Below are 23,311 nucleotides of genomic sequence, written 5' to 3'. Positions count from 1 at the left end.
GCTGAGGTGGGAGAATCACTGGAGACTGAGAGTTAGGTGATGCAGTAGGCTCTGTTTGCACCACTGTACCACAGCCTGGGTGACAGAGTGCGATCCTGTCTCTTAAAAAAAAAAAGTCTATTAATTCTTTAGTTAATAATCAGTTTTAGATTTCTTTGTATGTTAAATGGAAAACCATAAGAAGGAAAAGTATCATGATAAAATAACACCATGAAATAGCATTCTGCTACTAATGTCCTTTTTCTATCCGATATATTTGTCCATGTGCCCACTTGACATTCATTAATTTTCTCCTCATTTCTCAGCTATTAAAATTTACTTCCTCCACAGCTCTCACCTAGTAACATGGGGGGGAAACTTTAGGTAGTAGTTATTGAATGCTATCTCTGTGCCAAGCACAATTTTAGGCACTTTATATGAATGACTTCTAATGTTACACACCTCATAGAATCGTTTGAATGATGATTACCAGTTTCCTGATGAGGAAGAAAGCTGCCGAAGGTCACCCAGCTAGTTAGTGACAAGCCAGGATTTAAGTTGAGATTGGCCTGAATATAAAAGCTCGCTTTTCCCACTGGCTTACGTGGCCTCAAGTTCATTAGAAATCAATAGTAATACTAATTTGTTTTGAATACTGTTACTTGACATGATTACATATGTGTCATGTCAAGTATTAGTATTAGTAATCATGTCAAATATTAGTATTAATCTTCCCAGTGTTTTAGCAAAGACAAGATTACCTAGTTTTAAAAAGTATTTTTGTCACCTTACATAAAAATTGTTAGTGCGTTATTAAAAATCTCTTAGGACAGTTCTTATCTGATCAATAGGAAAGAGTGATACTTGGAGTTTTGTTTATCATTTGCCATCTGGTATTAAGGGCTGAATATCCGTTATGCTGTTTGTGTAACTTATTTTTATCTTTGTTGTTGCAGTACCGGATACCAGTTTATTTACTATTCACCTGAAAACACAGCCAAAGCAAAAGAAGTGCTCAGCAACATCAATCAACTACAACCTCTTGTAGCAACCCATGCAGACCTACTGCTTAATTCTGCAAGCCAGCATTCTCCAGACAGCCTGAAGAATTCTTTAAAGATGCTTTCAGAAAAAGTAAGATCCAAATCATCACTATAGTTGGGAAAATGAAATACTCAAATCCCCATCGGTCTGGCTTTCTGCATACATTGCCTTTCATAGCATCTGGAAATGTAGAATAGAGTAGGTTAAAAAGTAAGCTTCAAAGTATTGCCACAGGATCAAAATGAATTGGCCTCATTCTCTGTTCAAATCTTACTGAGCACTCTCTTTTTTTCCTAGTAGGAAATGAAACCTGTTATTGGTTAGTATATATCTTCTCTTTTCCTTGGCATTTTTCATTTTCTTTGGTTTATGGTCTTATTAAGTGAATTAAATGAGATTTTGAAAATTACTTTATTTTCCTCTGGTGATCACCTAATTTTTATGCATGTAAAGCTTTACATTTGAATAGGAATGACACTTCATTTGAAGGCAGAACTTTGATGTGGATTTACATCAGTCTGTATGGGGTCCTTCCTCTGCCTCGGTTTGCTCTCTACAACATTATTTACTGAGGAGAGATTCTAAAAATTTCCAAATGTGTTAGTTATTTGAAAAGCAGTAGAATCTAAGCCTTAGTTTTTCCAAAGGTGACTTGTTCCTTTATCTGCAGAAAGGAGAGCTAGTCTGGCATGGGGTAGACACTCAATATCAACTTCCAGAGCTAACGAGGGCAGCTAGTTGTGTGATAGAAAGCTGAGACAGAAAAAGACAAGTGACAGTTGATTTTCAATGTACAATCAGTGTCCTGGAGTCCACTTCCAATGTGTGCATCCTTCACCTCTGCATTTTAAGGAGATCGTGTAATTTTTTTTATGAGACACTTCTAGTAAATATGCCCTTGAAGAAACTGACCAAAGAAAATTCTCGTAATTGTAGAATAAGACAAAAGTATAGTTTTTCACCTCTCTGAAGAACAGATTCATAGAAACCTGGATCTTATGTATGTCCATACTTTTTATTCAGGTATGTTAATTTATAATAATATCTTATACTTATTTAACATTTCAGTTTATACATTTTTATATGTTATTTTCGTAGGAGAAAACATACCTATTTTCATGAAAAAAAATTGTTAATATCTATTCAGGAAGTTTGAGTGAATTGTCTAATAAATTAAAAAGTGAAAAACCAAACTCAGAACTTCCAGTTCAAAATGCAGCATTCCTTCCATGCCAGAACACATGCCTCCATCATGAAAAGGGAGGAAAATATTGACCCAAATTTTGCATGTACTTACTTTGTGTCAAATAGGGCAATGGGCTTCACACTTTATGTCATTTTAGTTAATCATCAGAATTATGGAGAACGTATTATTTTCATTTAACACAGAAAAAGGCTAAAGCTCAGAGAAATTTTAAAAACGTGAGAAGTCATGCAGCTAGAGTCAAATACAGGATTCAAACAAAACCTGGGTTCAAACCTGGGTCTGGATGACTCCAGAATGGAAGTTCTTTCTAGTGTCCTCCATCTAATATATGGATTTTGACATTTCCTTATTCAAAAGTTTTTTTAAAAATTTTTCTTAGACAAATACCTTAGTAACACCTAAGTATTCTAGATATTCAATAAGTATGTTTTTTTATGGCTAGGGAAAGAGAAAAAAGAGGAGGTTGTTGCATACAGTAAAATAATATCATCTCATTTTGGTTCATTTCTTTTTTGGATTTACAGATGAGGTGAGGTTTTCCTGGGTTCGCCTAAGCTGAAAATTTTAGCGAGTAGCACACCACTGCAGTGATTACAGAGCAGTATTTATATTCTTCTTGTGCACTGGGCAGGGATTTGTCATTTCATACATCATTTACAACTTGCTGCAGTGATTTTGGCAGTGGGGGAGGTTAGGATGGGCATTCTCTTCTCCTTGAATCCAGCATTGCTCCAACTTTTTCCCCTATGTTTTCTCTTTTCTACTGAGTAGACAAGTTTAGTCGACTAATAAATCTCTCAGTCCTTAAAACTAGGAGGATCTTTTTTTAAGTTAAGTTTGCAAGCCATGCATTCTTTTAAGAATTCACGCCTGGAATTTCAGAGAATTATCTAAGTTAACAGTTTTGTATAGTCTATGAAAACTGTTAGTAGCTCATGGTTTAAAACAAAGTATGATCCATGAATTCAGGTATGAAAGAGAGATAGTTTTAGTGGTATTCTAAATTTAAATATAATTTAATATTAGCAGGATGTAAGCTTTAAAAGTTCTGTTTTTAAGTTTTGGGCTTGCTGTACACTATGGGTTATATAATAAAACTGTTTACTTCATGGATAGTCTCTGGTTTCCTTTACTGATTCTGAACTGGTATGTTTGGAAAATAGGTACCTAAAGTTGTTTTCTTAGGGACTTATCCATATAGCATATTCAAGACATTAAGGAGTTATCTATATTCATGCTTATCAGGGAAATGTAAAGGTTTCATAGCCTTTGAGCACCTGAACATGGAAGAGTTTACTGTTGTAGACTTGGGGCACCTGGGAAAAGCTAAGGGCAGCCCAGGGCAGTGAAGAAGGAGGTATTCTATTTTGTGATGAGATGACGTCTCTCCTCGTAGGTAAGCCATTGCACCTGAAGACAATAGCCATTAAATCATTGTCAATTAAGCATATAGTCTGGGGGAAAAGCAAGTGGCAACAGAAAAATTCAACTTGCTGAGAGGTCATATTCCAGGAGTCTTTGAGTAGGCAATATTTGTAGATCCAAAGGTAATTTACATCATCTCTACTGCTACTGAGAACCAAGGCACATGGATAGGGCTCCCCAGCCAAAATTCCATCCATCTAAACACTGTTGGTAGAGACAAACACACACAATTTATAAACTAAAAATAATTCCTGAATTCATATTATTTTCCAGTCACTGTGCTCAACACAAAAGGTAGAAAAAGGGAATAAAACACAGGCCTGTTCTTCCCAGGAACTCCAAGACTCTTGATAGTAGTGGTTATGATGATGAAGTGACAGTAATAGCTAGCATTTATTGGTGGCTTAATAACTCTGAGATAGTCTTATAAGCTCTTCAATTTTCAGAGTTCCATGCGGTGGATAATATTATTTTAACATTTAGTCTTCCTAATTCTATGAAGTAAGTGTTGTGAGTAGCCTTATTTTACACAGTTGAGGAAACTGAGGCAGAGAAGTATTAAATTTACTCACACACCTTGTGTTTTTGGCTCCAGATTCTGTGAGCTTGGCCAGTATGCTGTATCTTCAGTCTGCTATATAGATGCTTGTACATAGGACTAAGGAAACAAATGTTGGGGCAGGGAAGGAGTACTGCTAAAATTTCACAAAAAATGAATACATTTAATGTTTCATGTTCTAATATGCACAAACTCAGTTAAATTGTATTATAATTTTAACATTCTTGGTATGCCTTCTTATGAATAACTGGGTTTGGTTATTGCATATTAGTTCATGAAAATATTAAAGAAATAGTATAATCTTATGGTGTAAGAATCTAACAAAAGGCAAACTGAGTTTATCTGAATAATTCCAACAAAAAAAGGCAAAAGATAGACCAAAATTTTAACACACAGTATGAAAGGTTAATAATAGAGTGAGATGAACATGCATTTCCTTTTTTCTCAGACTAAAAGTGTGCAATTCTGTGAAGGAAAAACAAAGAAGAGATAAAATAAATTCAAACTAAAATAAATAATATTTTTAAAGGCCTGAAGGTGGACAGTGTTTAGGTGTCTCTCGTAGTTCAGAAAACTGTGTGATATTAGCGTTCAAACACCCATCACTTTCTCTATTCCATTGAGATTGATAGACCTTTTTTAGAAAGTCATTATTATCCTGCTCATCAAAAAGCACTATTGAGCACTTAATTGTGTGTTGTATTGTACTTGATGCTATATGACAAATACTACATAGATATGGCTCTTAATTTTTACAACCTAAGAATTTAAAAGAATGGGGGTGTTTTGCAATATTGCATTTGTTAAATAGTTAAATAATGGCCTTTATTGCAAATGTTAGAGGCTATACTCACAGCACATTTGAGAAATTCTCATAGCTTATAATGCCTACTATTCTTTCAACCTCAATATACTATACCAAAACATTCTATTATATTCAAAGAAAAATAAAAACTATTGTATTCTGAAACATATACAATCAGGATTTTTTCAAGAAATGTTGTTTTCTGTAACAGCAATGCCAGGCAGCTAGTGTGCTAAGAAGTTAAGATACACGTAATAGAGAGAAGAATGTTATGCTGATTATTTAAGACTGAGAATAACTTTTTTACTGTTTATTCACTATAACCACTCCTAGGTCTATCCCAGTTCCAAACTGTGGGAAAGAACTTAATGAGTAGAAATTTTGTTTGTTTTTTTAAGGTTGATGAATGTATGTATTTGGAGTCTAAGAAAACTTGAGAATAAATGGTTTAGGTAAAAATGAAATTTCAGGATAGAACTTATGTTTCTGTTTTTCATAATTGCCTTTAGATGGTAATTATTTAATTGGTGAAATAAGTGATAGTGTGCAATAAACAAAATTTGTTATTAGAAAATTGTACGATAAGAAAAACAAAGATAACAATGTCAGATAATATTGACAATGAGACTACATACAAAATTTATGGAATCAGAGCTTCTGCTGTTTATGATGGAGTAACATGGACCCTCCCAACTTAAACAACAAGAAAGTGGACAAAATGTAGACATAATGGTTTTTAAGCACTGGAAAATAGGTAACAAATTATGTGATTCTTATAGCTATCTCGATTTCTTCCTAGGGCAGTTCCTAGGCTGTAGCAAAAAGGAACCTAAACACTCTCTTCTCAAGGTGAAGAGACAGAGATTAGAGTTTGGGAGGCCAAGATTGCCAGAATTCACAAAGCAGAGTACCAGAGAGTAAGGAGCTGCACACAGAAGGAACCCTGGAGATCTGTAAATGAGTGCCTTTTACTCTTTATGAGTACCAATCTGTGCATGCATGAGAATAAACTACCCATGTCCACAGAAATAAATATTGGGAATAAGCTTATAAAGCAATTCCTGGGGTCACACAGGCCCGATAATAGTTTATCTTTCCACCAGTAAAGTGATAAGACCTTTTAATACACCGGGAATTGACTAAAGGCCTCAGAAGTATATGGCCCTAGTAGTGGGACTAAATTAGTCTTGGATTAGAGGCTGCTCTTAGTCTACCATAACAAGGTTTGAAAACAAGGCTTGAAAGGATTCCACTGATTCCGAGTAATTTTACTTTGCCATAGAAAATCCAACATTATTTAAAGGAATGCAATACAATCTGTCAACCAAAAATGTAAAGTCAAAATGCCTGCCATCCAATAAGCACATACTAAGCATGCAATGAAGCAGGAAAATATGATCCATGACCAGAAGAGAAATCAAGGCATATAAACAGAAATGACAAAAAAGGGAGAGAGGGAAGCATAAAGATATTGGCAGAAAACACGGTCACATTTTTTCAACATTTAATGAAACTACAGACCCAAGAAGCTCAATATACTCCACACAGAATAAATATAGAAAAATAAACTCAGGTACATCATAATAAACTTACTGAAAAACATTGTGAAAACAACCAAGAAATAAAAGAAAAAAGGGCACATGTTTCGTGGACATTCACCAAAAAGAATGATAGCAGACTTCGTATTAGGCTTTATACAAGCCAGAAGAAAATAAAGTCACATCCTCAAGCTACTGGAAAAAAAAAAAAATCCTGCTAACTCTCAGAAATAAAGGTGAAATGAAGACCATTTCAGGCAAACAAAAGCTGAAAAATTTCGTAACAGATTTCTACTACAACAAATCATAAAGGAAAGTCTTCAAGAATAAGGAAATGATACCAGTAGAAATTTGAATGTACACAAAAGAATAGGCAATGCCAGAAATGGTAAATACGTGAATAGATTTTTTATTTAATTCAAACATGTTCCTCAAACATATTTACTCTTCCAAACAAAAATAATACCGATGTATTATGTCCTTTTTAACATACTAGTGTAGCAAAGACCAACGTATCACCTAGGTATGAAGCACTGCGTGCATTAGCTATTTATCCTGATGCTCTCCCTCCCTACCATACCATCCTCCCAAAGGCCCCAGTGTGTGTTGTTTCCCTCCCTGTGTCCATGTGTTTTCATCGTTCAACTCCCATTTATAAGTGAGAACATGTAGCATTTGGTTTTCTGTTCCTGTGTGTGTTTGCTGAGGATAATGGCTTCCAGCTCCGTCCATGTCCCTGTAAAGGACAAGATCTTGTTATTTTTGTAACTGTATAGTATTCCATGGTGTATATGTACTACATTTTCTTTATCCAGTCTATCATTGATGGGCATTTGGGTTGATTCCGTGTCTTTGCTATTGTGAATAGTTGTGCAATGAACATACACGTGCATGTATCTTTATTATAGAATGATTTATATTCCTTTGGCTAGATACCCAGTAATTAGATTGCTGGATCAGATGGTATTTCTGGTTCTAGGTCTTTGAGTAGTTGCCACACTACTGTCTTCCACAATGGTTGAACTAATTTACATTCCCACCAACAGTGTAAAAGTGTTCCTATTTCTCCACAGCCTTGCCTGCATCTGTTGTTCCTCAACTTTTTAATAATCGCCATTTTGACTGGCATAAGACAGTATCTCATTGTGGTTTTGACTTGTGTTTCTCTAATGATCAGTGATGTTGAGCTGTTTTTAATGTATGTTTATTGGCATATATGTATGTTTTTATGTTTTTAATGTATGTTTATTGGATGACAAACAGCTCAACTAAAAATGGGCAAAAGAATTAAAAATATACTTCACCAAAGAAGACTTATGAATGGTAAATAAACATATGCAAAGTTGCCCAGCATCATTTACCATTAGAAAAATGCAAATTCAGACTATCATGAGATGCCCTTAGCCACCTGCCAGAACAGCTAAAATCGAAAAGGCTGAGGATAAAAAGAGTAGAGGAGGATATGGACCTGCAACTTTCATGCGTCACTGTTATGTACACAATTATTTGCACACTTTGGAAATGTGAATGTTTCAGCAATGTTTCGTAGCTTAAGAAACACCATATAATTTGATCATCTAACACCTAGTTATTGATTCAAGAGAAATGTTATTCTGTTGGCACTGAGAAGGCTGTTGAATGAGGAAGGATTAGATACATGTTTTGTGAAGGTCATCCTTATAACAATACATAGGCTGAGTTAAGATACTGGATTTGAATTATTGAATATTACTGGGCATCACAAAATAAAAGTAATGCTTCTGGGGGACTTGGCTAAAAATACAAATTCTCATTTATATTTGTATTTGTATTGTAGTTCAAGGTTGGAACTCAGGAGTGTATATTTTAACATTGGTGGCCTTTGATAACATCGTAAAGGAAAGACAAGTTAAAGTGAACCAACCAATAAAGAGACTGTGGAAAGTATCCCTATGGAAGGTAGAAAGGATCTTAACTGGGACTAGCTGTGGAAATGTAAAGTAAGGATAGAGTTTTGAAATTATTGTAAAGGTATAAGTAGAATAAATTGCTGACTAATCCAGAAAATAGGCATTAGTGAAGATAATTCAGAGGTTTGGACTCTGAGTTGTTGAATACTAATGATACTACTCAAATGGAAAATCTTGAAAGAACAAAATTACTGAAAATAAAAGAACAACAACATAATATTGAGTTCAGCCTGGCATTTCTGAACTCTAAGGGCTTTTCAGTGGAAACAGTTGATAGAGCTGGTTCAGAAGGTGAATAGAGATGGATTTATTAGACCTTGGTGTAAGGATGACAGTTGAAGCTATGGTAAAATGGATTACCTCACCAATGAAAAAAGTGCTTTTGAGAAAGTGATTTAAGGTCCCTTGTGGGCTGACTTACCACATTTTGGGTGAACAGAGAATGATGAGTCAAGAAAAGAAGTTGAAAAGGTCAATGAAGAAAGAGAAGCATTAGGATGGGCACAGTAGCTCACATTTTTAATCCTAGCAGTTTGGGAAGGTGAGACAGGAAGATCACTTAAGGCCAGGAGTTTCAGACCTGCCTGGGCAACATAGTGAGACCCTGTCTCTACAATAAAAATAAAAAATAAAAATAAAATACAATAATAAATAAAAAGAAGACCATTAAAGAGTGAACTTGAGGGTTTGCAATGAACTCTTATAAGAGTTTCACAGGTAGGCACTGTAATTTTGTGCAAACTAGGAAAAATGGTTATGTGATTTTTCCAAGGGCAAACTGATAATATATATATGAGCTGCCCAGATGTTAAGTATCCTCCTAGCTTTTAGTCTAGCTTTCCTTTAGGGAATGTTGAATATACATCAGTGCACTAATGACAGAGTATAGCACTATTCCTATATCAAGTAATTTCAAAATATCAAATATCAAAATAAATAGGATTCTTTCTTGCTGCATAGATGATTACTAAAATAATCACTTGCATATGCCATTGGCTGCTTCTGTATTACAGATGGAATGAGGCATTGCCTTAAATTTTTTTCAGCAAAAATAAGGAGATTTCTAAGTAGAATAGAACTTCACTTAATTTGTTGAGCTCTCTAGTGAAAAAGAGTGATTTTAAATGAACATGTCCTAACTATTCCTCTGCCATTAATATTCAGGAAACTGGAAATTCTCTTCACTCATCCCCAGGAGAAGTAATTTTTAGTAGTTTTATACTTGCAGATAATTCTGTGTGTTGCTTTGAAGAATAGTTGTATGGGGATATGAATTGGAAAAATGTCAGAAGGCTAGAAAACATTTCATTTTTTAAGGTAACATTTCTTTCATTTTCTAATATGAAAAAATAAAATAGATCTGCCTTACATTCAGAGTTTATTCTTTTTGCACAATATTATTAAGCTGATATTTTAAATAAATTGTTTGGCCTACTCTTACGATAACATTTAGATACCATTTCTTTTTTCATTTAATGTAGTTCAAGCTAAATGAGAAAAGAAAAAGGTTTTTCAGAAGTCAATAGGCAACTTGGTGATATGGTCACATCCTTTCCATGACTTCAGCTTTTCTAGTATCATCCCAGTTGCAAGAACAGCAATACAATAGTTCCCCCTTATCCACGGGAATATGTTCCAAGTGGATACTCACTGGATGCCTGAAATCCCTGATAGTACCAAGCCCTGTTTATACTGTTTTTTCCTACATGCACATAGCTATGATAAAGTTTCATCTAAAATTAGGCACAGTAAAAGACTAACATGAACTAATAATCAAAACAATTATAACAATATACTATAATGAAAGTTATGTAAATGTGGTTTCTCTCAAAATATCTTCTTGTACTGTACTCACGTGTCTTCTTGTGATGATGTTAGATGGTACAATGTCTACGTGATGAGATAAAGTTGGGGGAATGATGTAGTGTCAGTCTTCTACGTCAAGGCTACTTGAACCCAAGCACTACAATAACGTGACAGTTGATCTGGTGACCCAGATGGCACCTAAGTGACTAATGGGCTAGTAATATATATAGCATGGATATACTGGGCGATTTATATCCCAGGCAATCTGAGGCAAGACAGCACAAAATTTCATCACTCGACTCAGAACAGCTGCACAACTTAAAATTTATGAATTATTTCTGGAATTTTCTATTTAATTTTTTCTTTCTTCTTTTTTCTTTTTTTTTCACTTAATATTTTCAGACCAAGGTTGACCACAGGTAACTAAACCATGGGAAAGCAAAACCACAGACATAGAGGGACTACTGTATACAGCTGTGTTGGGATTTCGTGACTACATTAATCTTTTCAAGCTGATTTCTTTGACTGTTAAACATCAGTAGTCTACATTGGTCTACATCACTAAGTAGTGCTGGTCAAAAAAATTAAAATTTTTTTCGGGTTACATGGATATAACAATGGGACATTTGGGTATTTTCTAAAAAATGTGATTCTATACACAGGATGCCGGTGATCCAGAGAGTTCCCAAGAAGTCAGATAAATTTTGTCAGTACAGACAAAGATTAGCTATTATTATGTTTAAGATCGTAAGCCTTGTATTCAGTTATCCAAAAAAATTCTGGGTTTTAAAACTGTAAGACCCTCCTGCATGATCTCCCTGGCCTTTGGTGGTAAATCAACTCAAATGAGATTTGAATAAATGAAGTGGAATCTCGGCATGCGCGTGTGATGGAAAGAAAATGATGGTGATTACAAGTGCTAGGGAAGATTTCATTGAGTGTGAATGAATATTTAGCTACATGGCAATTATATGAGTATTGTGGAGACTTGAAATGTAGTAGCAGGAATTCAAAGAAGGCAAGTTGTTTGGCTCTAAAAATAAATCAAAAGAATTTATTGAAACCATCAACAGAGAAATTGTTTAGTTAAGCTGAATGGGAGTAAATTCACGTTTTTAATATTTAAAGTCACACTGATAAGCACATCCATGCTGTATAAAAAATTATGTAAATAACATGTTTCCTCATTTTGCTATGACTACACTGACTTGTTTGAGTACTGTCTAGCCAATTTTTCCATCAGTTTTTTATATCTTTCATTCTCATTTTAATACTTCATTGTGAACACCAGTGAACACTTCTTTTTGTGCCTATCTAGTATAAACTGCTTTTTATTTTGTTTTTCTTATTTATTCTGAAATATTTTTCAACCTTTTATTCTTATAAATTATGTTTTTTGTGTTTTGTTTTCTCACCTGCAAAGTGGCTTTAATGTGGCTAATAACAGGGTGTTTAAAATAGTCAACAAAATTTAGCAGTAAAGTAGTTACACAGGCATTATAGGCACATTTAATTATGAGAACTGGTAGATGTTCAAAACACTTGGAAAGTAGGAGTTAGGGAAGAAGAGGAAGAAGGACAGAAACATCTAGTTTTATGGCAGGTGGTGAGTAGTGTGGAATAAGGGAGAAAGCTGATGATTGGTTAGAAAACTTCATTCCTGTTCCATTTGTGCTGCCAATACGCGGTATTCCCTAAAATGTATCACCACAGTTCTTTGTTAGTTTTCTCAACTTGGTTAAAGAAGTGGTCAACTTTAAGATCCCTTTCACGTCTAGAATTTTATGATGTATGGCAAATAAGTAACTATGCATATATAACAGAGTCTTATTGGACACTTGTTTTGCATGGGGCTTAACGGGTTTTCTTTAGTTGCTGATGCTCAAAACAAGAAGATTTAGAGATAATTTAGTGACTACTAGATAGGCTTGGAACTGTTGACTGCATACTGAGAGTGCACCGAGAAATAATGCTGTCGAGTTATATCACTGGTGAAGCCAGCATTATCAAGACTGTCTCATTAAATGGGGGCAATATCAATTATGATTCAGTATAATGCTATGGGTTAAAGGGTCCCTTCCTAAGAGATTACAGAGGATGAATATGTTAACAATATGGGCCATTACTTGACTTACATCTCTACTCTTTGAACAGATTGTTAGGCCACATGCATGCTAAGTGTACTCATTACTGCACCCTTCAGTCTATTACAGGGTGCAACTGTTAAACATTTCATCAGGAAATTGCAAGTACAGCTGTAAAGTTCTTTATTGTTGGGAAGCCTTCATTGCTATAGTACTTACTAGGTATTTGCCACCAGCTTGTAAAATCTACAAGCCAAGTTTCACAGTAACCTCTTTAACATTAAGCATTACTGAAACAATTTAGTGGAAGAGAGCATTTAGGAGGTGATAATAAGGAATACAGGCCCGATGTTTTCATGAAGAAGTCTACCCATGCCATTTCTACTATTGTTGAAATCTTTTTATGATACTAAAAAATAATCTCCTTCTTTAAGGATGTATGTCTTTCTTTAGTCTTTAACTGTTTAAAATATATTAGACTGATGCAAAAGTAATTGCGGTTTTAATAAGATATACATAGCCTGATTACATTTTCTTTTCAGGAGTGTTTGGAATGACTTGAAAGCTGCCGCAGGTAGATGTTGTTCAAATGATTATCCCCAGTGAAATTCATCTCCAAAGACAGGATTTGTGAAACTAAAAGGGAGAAGTTTGAGGAGACAGATGGTGTTTATAGTACATTTAAAACCTCAGCATTAACTTTAAAACAGGAGGACTTAAGGCCTTGGCAGCATCCCAAAACCAAACTATTTTCCATTGATTGGTATGAATCATTTTCTCTCTTTGGTGTCTGTACTTTTTCCACCATACACACCGCTTAAGTGCCAACAAATCTGCAATTGACCTTTTCACAGCTCTATGCTGAGATGCCTACCAAGGTGTTTCTAATCCTTGTCCATTTCTTTCCAGACAGAGCTTTTTGTACATGCCTTCAAGGATCAACTTGTCAGGAGTGCTCTTTTAGCACTCTACACCGCAAGGCCAGGCGGCGTTCTTAAGAAACCCCCATCTCCTAAGAGCAGCACAGAGGAGAGCAGTCCCCAAGAGCAACCCCCACTGATGAGACGGCAGGACTCCATACCACATCATTCAGACTACGATGAGGAAGAGTGGGTAAGTCTCTTGTATATCACATGCCTCTCAATGTTTAGCAATGAGAAATAAGGTAGGAATGATCAGATAACTCTGCTTTTCATTTTAAAAAATGGAAAAAAGTTATAACACAGATTGTGGATAAATAGGTCACATTTTTCCTTAGGGGCAATATTTTTTGGAAGTTGAAATCCTGATAAAATTTATTTGCTAGCCAATGAATTATATGTATAAGTGAGAATCTCTCATCAAAGATGCCACAGTTACAAGACTCTATGTTTCCTTATTTATTGCCAAGCTATATAAAACATGAAAGTTATTTTTTAGAAAAAGATTAACAAATCCTCCATGTTACTACTACTTGGATGCAACAAGTATTTTCATTGTTGCAATCGAGTGTTTTGGTTCTGGAAGTACTGTTTTAAAGTATTCACATTTAAATGACTGTAGACATAGATATTTCGCAAATTTCTCTCGCTCAAGATTCTATAATGTAAGATGCTGCTCTAGGTGCTCTAAAATTTACAGAAGAATGGCCCCATAGAAGGATATGAAAAAATAACTAGGAAAGATGAATAAACAAAGGAAATAAATATGGTGAGAGAGATTCTAGTTGGGCCGAATACGACGGGAGAAACGTGAAGGCTCACCGTGGCAGAGGAATGGGGTATTATTACTGAATCGATACATATAAATTATTCAAGAATTCTCCAAAGTATATGCATATTACACACACACACACACACACACACACAAAGGGAAATCTATTACCGTATCATATGTTTAACAAAAAAATAGTGTATTAGCTGTATTAGATGTTAAGTTTTTAGTTAACAATTACTTATTGCCACCCTAGACTTTAAGAATATTTGGGGAGTAAATTACTTAAAAGGCACAGGCCTCTCAAAAAAAAAATGTTATCTGAAAGGCTGTGAGGTGATGCCTGCTTTTTCTTTTGCTAAAATTTCTATCACAAAAAGGACAGAGCTGGACTCCAAGAGGTAAATGCTGAGTAAGTGTTTGTCATTGGTGATTAAAATTGTGTTTCTCCCAATGAAGCGTTTTCAAAGAGCAAATATTTCTTTCTCCCTTTTACCTTCACCTTCTTCAATTTTTTTTCACAGTTCCAAGTGTACACACCTCTTAACCTCTCCGAAGTTCAATTTTCTCAACTGTAAAATGAAAATAACAGCACATGTTCTGTTAGCTCTTAGAGTGGTCATGAAATCAATGATTTACCCATGTTATGATGCTCCATTTCCTGGAATGGCCAAGGCAAATGTATTATATTACTTTAGTATTATTGTTGTATGTTTCTTAAGTAATATAAAGTATATAATCTTGTTATGAAGATTAATACTATCCCTTGAGATAAGTGGGGGAATTAGATATGTCGTACAATATGGACTGTGAATTTTGAAGAGTTCAAGTGTATACAGAAAGGAAGATATATTTTAATAAACATCCAGTATTAACCTTTTGACAAATAATTGCCATTTTATATTAAATCAAGTGAGAATTTTGGAATTTTTCCCCCTCATTTTAACTCACTATGCTTTACAAACCCTCCTCCTCACCTTGACCCCCTCCTCCTGTTGAAAATAGTCCCTCTCCTTCCTTCCTTGTTTCCTTTTCTTTAGATAATTTTTGAAACCTTTTATTTAGTAAGTATTTCAAGTAGGAAGGCAAGTAATGTTAGATCCTTACTTCTTGCAGCTCAGAGTCTAGTGATAGATAAAAATATGTTAACAAATAGTTACAACATTTTGCAACAAAGCTTAGAAAGAGACTTGATAGAAGACAGTTTCTGCTAATATGACTTCAACTCAAAATTTTAAGTCCAGAACTGTCTTATGATGGGCAAAGAAGGAAGAAAGTGGGGACCGTATCATTAGTTGAGAAGGTTTACAGAGAACTAATCCCTCCAGTGTTACTGAGTACCTGTTCTGCCTTATTCACTGTGCCACATGCTGGGGACACAGGTGAACAACCTGGGCCCTCAGTTACTCCACAGCCTATTCAGTGCTGTAGAAAGACAAATGGCAATCGCAGTGCAGCCTTAGAGATGTACATGGGATACAGCAAGAATGTGGTAGCCATAGTGGTGTTTCCAGAAGTAACTCTGGAGATTTAAATCTGAGTATAAGTTAATCATTCAAGAAAGAGGAAGGGGTGGCCTTTTAGATGGGACATAATAGCTGACATACAGAGAGAGGTAGTCAGTGTGTGTGTTCGTGCCTGTGATTATTATTAGTTATTTACATGTTTTCTTTTAAAGTGAGTAAAATTTGAGTATGTTAAATTCCAAAGGCTATGTGAGAGGCACAGAGGTGATAACTGATGGAGCAAGGTCCTTACAAGAGAAGGAAGAAAGTCAATGGTAGGGCCCAGGTGGAAGAACAGGCCCTTCTCCTGAGACTGCAGGGAGGATGTGAAGATGTGAGGGTTGGTGGGGCTGGATGGCTGCTTTTGTCAGTAAAGTAGAATCCTGTACTAAGAGAAAAAGATGGGGAGGACTGGAGGAAGTGAGTGGTGAAGGTTTCAAATAGGCACCGAAGAAATGAGTACTTGAGCTTATGAGTAACGTGAAAAATTTGAGGCTTTGTGATGGGCCAGCCAAGGCTGGAGTACCAGCTGGCATGGTTGTTTGTTTAGCATTCATTGTTCTTTTGGGAATATTTTGCTCGTCTTCACACCAGGAAAAACGTCTTCCTGATTCTTTTCCCCAGTTGATGAAGGGGTGACGTCTCAGTTTCTCTTGCTGTCCTTCAAAAGGCAAAAGGAGTCAGGTAATAATGAAGGGTTGCATTACTCTCTGCGTCTCCTTTCCTGTCATTTCTAAGCCTCCTTCAGAACTCGTCGTTTCTGGAAAGCATATAAAAGCTTTGTCTAAATTTACCATAATTACAAGAAGAATCTTTCCCACTCAGAAAAGTTACTTCTAATTCTCTCCTTCTATTATAATTTTACTCTCTTTGCAAACAATAACCGAGTTTGATTGGTGTATAACATTTTCATCGATTTTCCTTAGCATCCACTTTCTACTGAAAACATTCCTTCATCAGGGGATAAAAATCCTTATAAAAAGATAGAAACAATATTTCACCAGAGTCATAACCATGTAACATTATTCTCAAAGCTTTATCTAACTTTGATAAATTGAGCAAAACTAAAGAAAATGTAGCTAATTGAAAATGCCTTTAGAGACTGTGGCATTAAATGATTTAGAAACATAACTTTGTGTACTCCCTTTTTAATTAGTTGTTAGAAAAGTTTCAGTGCTGATTACAAGTCTAGTCAACGCTGGAAGTAATTCAGTATTTTAAATTAATTTAATTGGGTTTCTGTGATATTATGTGAAGATACTCCCTGATCACTTAAATTGGCTTACGTTTGCAAATAAGGTTACAGTAACTCTATTAAGCATTTTTTGTTTGTTTTACTTAATTTCTGATAGTGACTGTAGTAATTACCCAACTTGGACAATCGTATTTAGCTTCTTATAATAAGTATTTGACAAGCAAATAAATGTTATTAGATTACTCTTAAATCCTACCCGGTTGATGCAGGTAAGAACCATTCTTTTGAAGTCAAAAAAGAGAATCCTGTCCACTCTAAATCACTATGAGGCTGTCCTTTCTCTTTTCAACTTGTTTTGTTGACAAAATTGATGGCATTTGAATCTGGGTAATAATTATATAGTAAATATGGTAAAGATTGAAACTAAAATGAATGTTTACAAAAAAGTCCATTATTTGCTGAATTTTACTTATTAAATAAAGGAATGCTTCAAGGGTTTATTTTCCTGAAAAGTTAGTAAACAATTAAACCCCAAAGGAATATTTGGTTTTGTCTAACAATCTGTGCCAAGGAATAGACTAACATAGCATTCTCTTTTAGCCAGTTAAGATGACATATTACTTTTCTTTCTCTACATCTCTGCAACAGATGCTTCCAGCAGCTGGGATTCCAAGATTAGTTTGTCCAAAATATGAAAGCATGTCATTTAACCAAACTATTAAGTTGACCTAGCTTTTGTGGTTTCTAATAATTCTGAAATTCTGTGGAACACTGTGATTTAATTTCAAAGTTACTATAGGTTAAGGGCTAAATCTGCCTACTTCTATTCAAATCAATTGTTTAAAAAGAAACTTCTGATCCTTTGTATTCTGATCTATTCTAGCAAAGTGAAAAACAATTCTTAGTATTTAGACATATACAAAGCCCATTTTTAATTGAATACATTTCTATATCAAGTGGCATTTCAGCATCCAAATTATCCAATTAATTCCTTTCATGTTACAAATATAAACCAAATTTAAAATTTTAGTCTTCATTCTTAAGCTAGGCAAACATTTGCTATTTCTTATTATGTTAAATGTGTTTATGTTACATAAACACAATGGATGATCCATCCATATTAATTTTTCAATAATTCTATAGACTTTAGAAACAATAACACAAATTTATAGTAATATTTATGTAAAACATCCTATTAATAAACTCCATAGATAACCTAAAAATTTATGGCCATTCTGTAACTCAATGCTACCAAAGATTGTGTTTGGGAATATGATTTATATGAACCATCTTCTGATATATTCCTTACAAATTTTATACAGTTCATTTTGTACTATACTATTCTCTAATGATGCCTACAGCAAATGTGAATGCTTAACCCATTTATTCCTGAGGTTGCAATTTTTAAATTTCTGCATGAGTGAAAAATCAGACCTTGGCGATGACCTTGAGCAGTAGGATATAAATAACTCAGCATGCTTAGCATTCCAATAATGGAACACTAGGCATAAGAGCATCAAGCTTGACAGGAGTATTGAAGAGCTATTTATACTGCCATAATTGGTAGCAGTGAGCATAGACAGTTGCAAGCATTGTTAATTGTTGAGGACAAAGCATATTTAGCCAGGTATCTCCAGAGGAAATCTATAGTGATCTATATTCTCAACTTCTCTTGTCCAACTACTCTGTCCATCTTAGAAAACTACCTCTACAGAAAAACATTGAGAACATGCATAATGCAGAGGTACCTGTGAAAATTAACATTCAAAAGACTTTGTTCAGTTATCTAATTGGCTACATGTGATTTAAAACCATTGTCCTGATCTTAATAAGGAGATAAATCATTCACATTCTTTAGAAGTAACAAATTTTTATAGACTACTTGATATTAATCTATGATTAAACTTTTTCAAAGCAACACCTTATAACTTGGGAACCTAAATGAGTATTATCTCTACTAAAATGTGACCATTTACTTCCAAATTTTGTAAGTGATAGACAGATGCATATATATGTGTGTATATATATTAGTATATATGTATATATATCCAACTTCAAATCATTTTGTATAATGAAGCATTATTCTTATATTACATGAACACATAGCCTAGTGAACACTGATTATAATCAGTTGTTTATATGTCTGTTTTCTCCGTGTGTTCATGAACTTTATAAGCTCTAATAGGAAAAAAAACAATGTCTCATTCACTGTTGCATTTACACAGTTAGTGAAGCGTGTGAACACAAAAGGTACTCAATACACATTTATAGAATAAATTAATGTCTTTGAAATTTGTCGGTAGATGGTTATTTTTATTTGTCTTCTTATTTTGAAACAGAATATTTCAACTTAATATAATTCTGTTCTATGTCCAGTAGCTTTTCTCCCACTATAATTCATGAGTCCTTTTGAGGATTTTGTTTCTCCCCTCCAGTGAAGAGTACCCAGTTATGTCCTTCTCTTCTTAGTTCTTATTTCCCAGTATCTTAATTAGCTCTAAGATGACTATTCTAGCCATCTGCAAAATATCCCCCTCTCCCTAGTGCATATTTCCTAGTGTCTTAATCAACTCTGTAGTGACTATTTAAGTCATCTTCAAAATATCTTCAAATATAGAAAGTGGTAAAATTCAAGATAGACACAGAAAATCAGAGATGACCAAAGCTAAGATCATGACTAATGAAGGACTTCAGAAGCCTCCAGAAACCGGTGGTGGCAACTTTATTTAATTATTCATGTGCAGATTACAAAGGTTCTAGTTACACAGAAATAATTTCTTCAGATGTTTCCCAGCAAATATAAATTGAAAGCAACTATTTGCCCCTTGTCTCAGCTTTTTATTTTTTTTATCCCTAAGTCACACATAATAGGGTTGTATGGTTTTGTTAATCTTAAAAGGAGGGGGGAACACTCAAAGCATTCACTGTCACCATCAGAAAGGGCAGTCAAAGGCAGGGAGAATGGGGCCAGTTGTTCCCTATATGGAAACTGAATGTGTTCTATCCTCTGTTTTCTTGATGGATGGGAAACATTCCTGAACTTCTCCAGTCTGTATCACCCCAGAGAAATGTGCTTTGAATACTTATCCAATATGAAGGTCCACAAAAGGTGATTAAGCAAAGTTCATGACTGTCCATTAAAATGCACAAGTGTTCTATTAAAGAAAAGAAACCCCTGATGAGATCTTTATGTACATGCATATTCATGAAATCCTGCCAATTTCTAGATTTTCCCACATGCAGTTAATATTTTCACCTTCAGTCCCCTCTTTTATAACACCTAACATATCCTATACATCCTAGCTCAATGTCTTTTTCAGAGTTAATGTAGGAATAAGTGAATGGATAGACTTGCTGAATCAGCAGCTCGTCCTCCAATTCAAACCTGTATTTTAATAGATAGTTTATTTCTATTAATATAATGAAATAATGTAATGATTATGTAAAATAATGTAATGATTTTCCTGCAGTTCTGTATTGGATACCATCATCTCCCTTGGATATTTTCTATACATTTATAACGCCTGGTTCAATATCAGGTATTTTGATGTGCCTGTGTATAATGAATGTGCAAACCTGCATACATACACTTTAGAAATGTATTATTACATTCAAATCAAGTGCCCTCAAAGTTTAATATATTTTATTTTGAATAATGAGTTATTGTTTCCCAAACAGAAAATTTTTAACTCCAAAATTTAGTGAATAACTAAAGGAAACACTATGGTGTATATAGGCAGACTGTTGGCTTGATTTATTAAGGTACATACAATTAAAAAGAATTAGTGTTTGAAAATGGTTGTGCACAGCACACTAACTGATAATGTCATACAATTCAACCAGTTGTGCAAGTATCTAATGGTGTGCAGATAGCATCCAGTTACCAATTTAAAGTTAGAAGCTTTAGTCAATCAGTGGAATTTTTTCACTTATTATTAAACAAATGCTTTGTTTAATATTTGCACTGAATTGAAAGCTTTAGCATGATGTGGCATTTATTAGGTTGAATGTAGCCATTCAGAGTAGGAACTTGGTTCTAAATTCAATTTGAAGATGCATGTAATGAGAACTTCTCATAGTATCATTTCTTTTTACTACCAAATAACAGATTAGTAAGTCAGTCAATAGATATTCAATAAGTATAAACAGTGTGCAGCAGTGGTATAGGCACTTATATGAAACCAGACCTTAACAGTCATATCGTCTCATTTAAGTAAGATGACTAGCACTCATAAAATGAACAGAGGTATTGAAAGATATTCCAAGGATGCAAGTGGTTGTGTGATACACATTAAAAATGCCAATCCAAGTGTGGTGGCAGACACCTGTCGTCCCAGTTACTTGGGAGACTGACGCAGGAAGATTGCTTAAGCCTAGGTGTTCGAGGTTGCAGTGAGCTATGATCGCCCCACTGCATTCTGGTCTGGGCAACAGAGGGAAATCTTATCTCTAAAAATAACGGAAGAAGAAGAAATTATGAAATTTAAAATTGCCAAAAATATTCAGAGAGTGGTTATGTGACAGTCAGAAAAGATGGAGGAATCACCCCCTTTTTCTTTCTTTTATTCCTGTATCCATTCTTCTTTTATTCATCCATTTCCTCTCTAGGACCAAGACATGAGAATAAAATGATTAAAAAATAATAGTCAGTTCATTTATAGAGCACATAGTTTATTAAAAAGAAAAAAAAGCATGTTAGGCAAAGAGAAAGGAGAGAAGCATGAAACATTCTTGGAGATGGTGAGATTTGAAAGGGGAAGAATTTAGATTGATGGAAGATAATGGAGAAAGTATACTAGGTATAAAAGCCAACATGTTTCAAGATATTAGAAATATTAGCTCTTCCAAAGTTTCCTTCAAATCTTTGATGTTTAGCACTGAACTGGTGTATAGCAGATGTCTAGTAAATATATGTTGATTTAATGTAACAGCATGTTTCTAAGACCACAAGAAGACATCTGGATGAAAGTTTCATTTTGAAGACTAATGAGAAATAAGGATTATCTAGGTCTACCCAACTATAGATGTACAGGCTGAGAGAAGAATGTAATATTGGCTATAGTACTAAGCCTGCTTTTGATTAGAAATAATCAGATGAGGAGGGTGATCAGTGAAGATTAATGTGGCACTTATAGATAGACCTGATTTTTTGATAGCCAATAATATAGGCATGGGAAAAATCCAAGCCAGGGGAATATGGAGAGGTCAAAATTGGAGAAACAATGGCTAATTGAGTCCATTTCTGTTACAGGGGATTTGTTTTCAAGATGAGGCCAGGAGTGAATTTTAAACTGAATGTAGTTACTGGGAGATGAAGGTCAGGTATTTTTACATGAGGAAATAGGTGAAGTTAAAGCAGGAGGACCAATAGGAAGCAAAGATCGGGGAATCCCATCTGGTGGATGTTTACATGTCTGGCTATTTTTAGTGAATGTGTGTGTGTGTGTTGATGTGTGTATGTTGATATGTGGTGTGTGTGTGTGTGTGGGTGTGAGTGTGTGTGAAAGAGACAGATACCATGGGCTATACACTTGCCAGTTTGAAACACAGAATATTTTAAGTGCAACTCAATTTACCTAACAATCTGGATAAAGGGTTTAGGGAGAAAAGCTATCCAGCTCTTGAAAGAACAAAGGTTTTCAGTATTACAGACCTTGGCCAGTATAGAGCATATTGCTGTCTGTCAAAATCAAGGATAAATGGAAGCTTCTTTTTAAAGATGGGATTGGCCTTGTTAATTCACTGACTGTTTCTAATTGAAGTCCTCAGAAATTGATACTGACAAGTGAGAAATTATTCCGGAAATATAGATATATCAGGGCTATTTTGTACATCTATATCAGCTCTGGCTTAGTGTTCACATTCTTTCTGATCAAAAATTGGCCTTAGAAAAAGTTGTTCAGCTAAGCATTATGGAATATATTTTTTAAGTTAAAATATATACTGTTCCAAAGCAGTCAGGATTTCTCTTGATGCTACTAAACTCATAATTGTGTGACATGCTGAGTCACCATCATGCTGCCTGCCTTCATGGCTCACTCTGCCAGGTGTAATGTCCCCGTGGCTACATCTGTCAACATTTCTGCATCTACTGCCAGTGGGTTTGACCTGCATGTTAGCTTAGGTTGTAACCCAGAAACAAAAGAGCGCCTGACTCAGAGTGAAATAAATATTGCTGCTGGTTCCCCACTGACTCTATGCCCTCATTGACCAGGAAAAGTTTATAGCCAGTTCACCTCCAAGGAGTAGGGTTGTTGTGAAGGCTCCATGGAGGTTAAATATACCAATTAGGCTCCACTGAATAAAGATTAGACTTTAACCTACCGATTCCCCATTACTTCTTTCATACAGTAGGGGACCTAGCAAGATAATGGCTACTATTTCTGGGGAAAAGGCCCAGCAATCCATTTCTCTGATAGGTGGTAGTAGTTTTTAATCCTCTCATTTTGGCGGGGAGCTAAGCAGGATCTGGAGGGGCTGGAAGCACCACGTACTGCAGTCACATTCGTATGCTACTATTGTC

At 34.9% G+C, this 23,311-nt stretch overlaps 1 protein-coding gene across 8 annotated transcripts in view; it reads left to right on the top strand.

The window, feature by feature from the left end:
- INPP4B (inositol polyphosphate-4-phosphatase type II B) overlaps positions 1 to 23,311 on the top strand; it is an 822,790-nt gene that overhangs the window by 680,097 nt on the left and 119,382 nt on the right. For all 8 annotated transcript variants that reach the window (XM_005555983.5, XM_045391863.3, XM_065545524.2 and 5 more), the window contains 2 exons: positions 936 to 1,113; positions 13,306 to 13,509. In XM_005555983.5, coding sequence (XP_005556040.1) covers positions 936 to 1,113; positions 13,306 to 13,509 — 382 coding nt within the window. The remainder of the gene's footprint in view (positions 1 to 935; positions 1,114 to 13,305; positions 13,510 to 23,311) is intronic.

Source organism: Macaca fascicularis, chromosome 5 (assembly GCF_037993035.2).
Source record: "Macaca fascicularis isolate 582-1 chromosome 5, T2T-MFA8v1.1".
NCBI classification, from domain to species: domain Eukaryota; kingdom Metazoa; phylum Chordata; class Mammalia; order Primates; family Cercopithecidae; genus Macaca; species Macaca fascicularis.
Note: the sequence above shows the minus strand (reverse complement) of the source record. Positions and strands in the feature narration are given on the sequence as shown.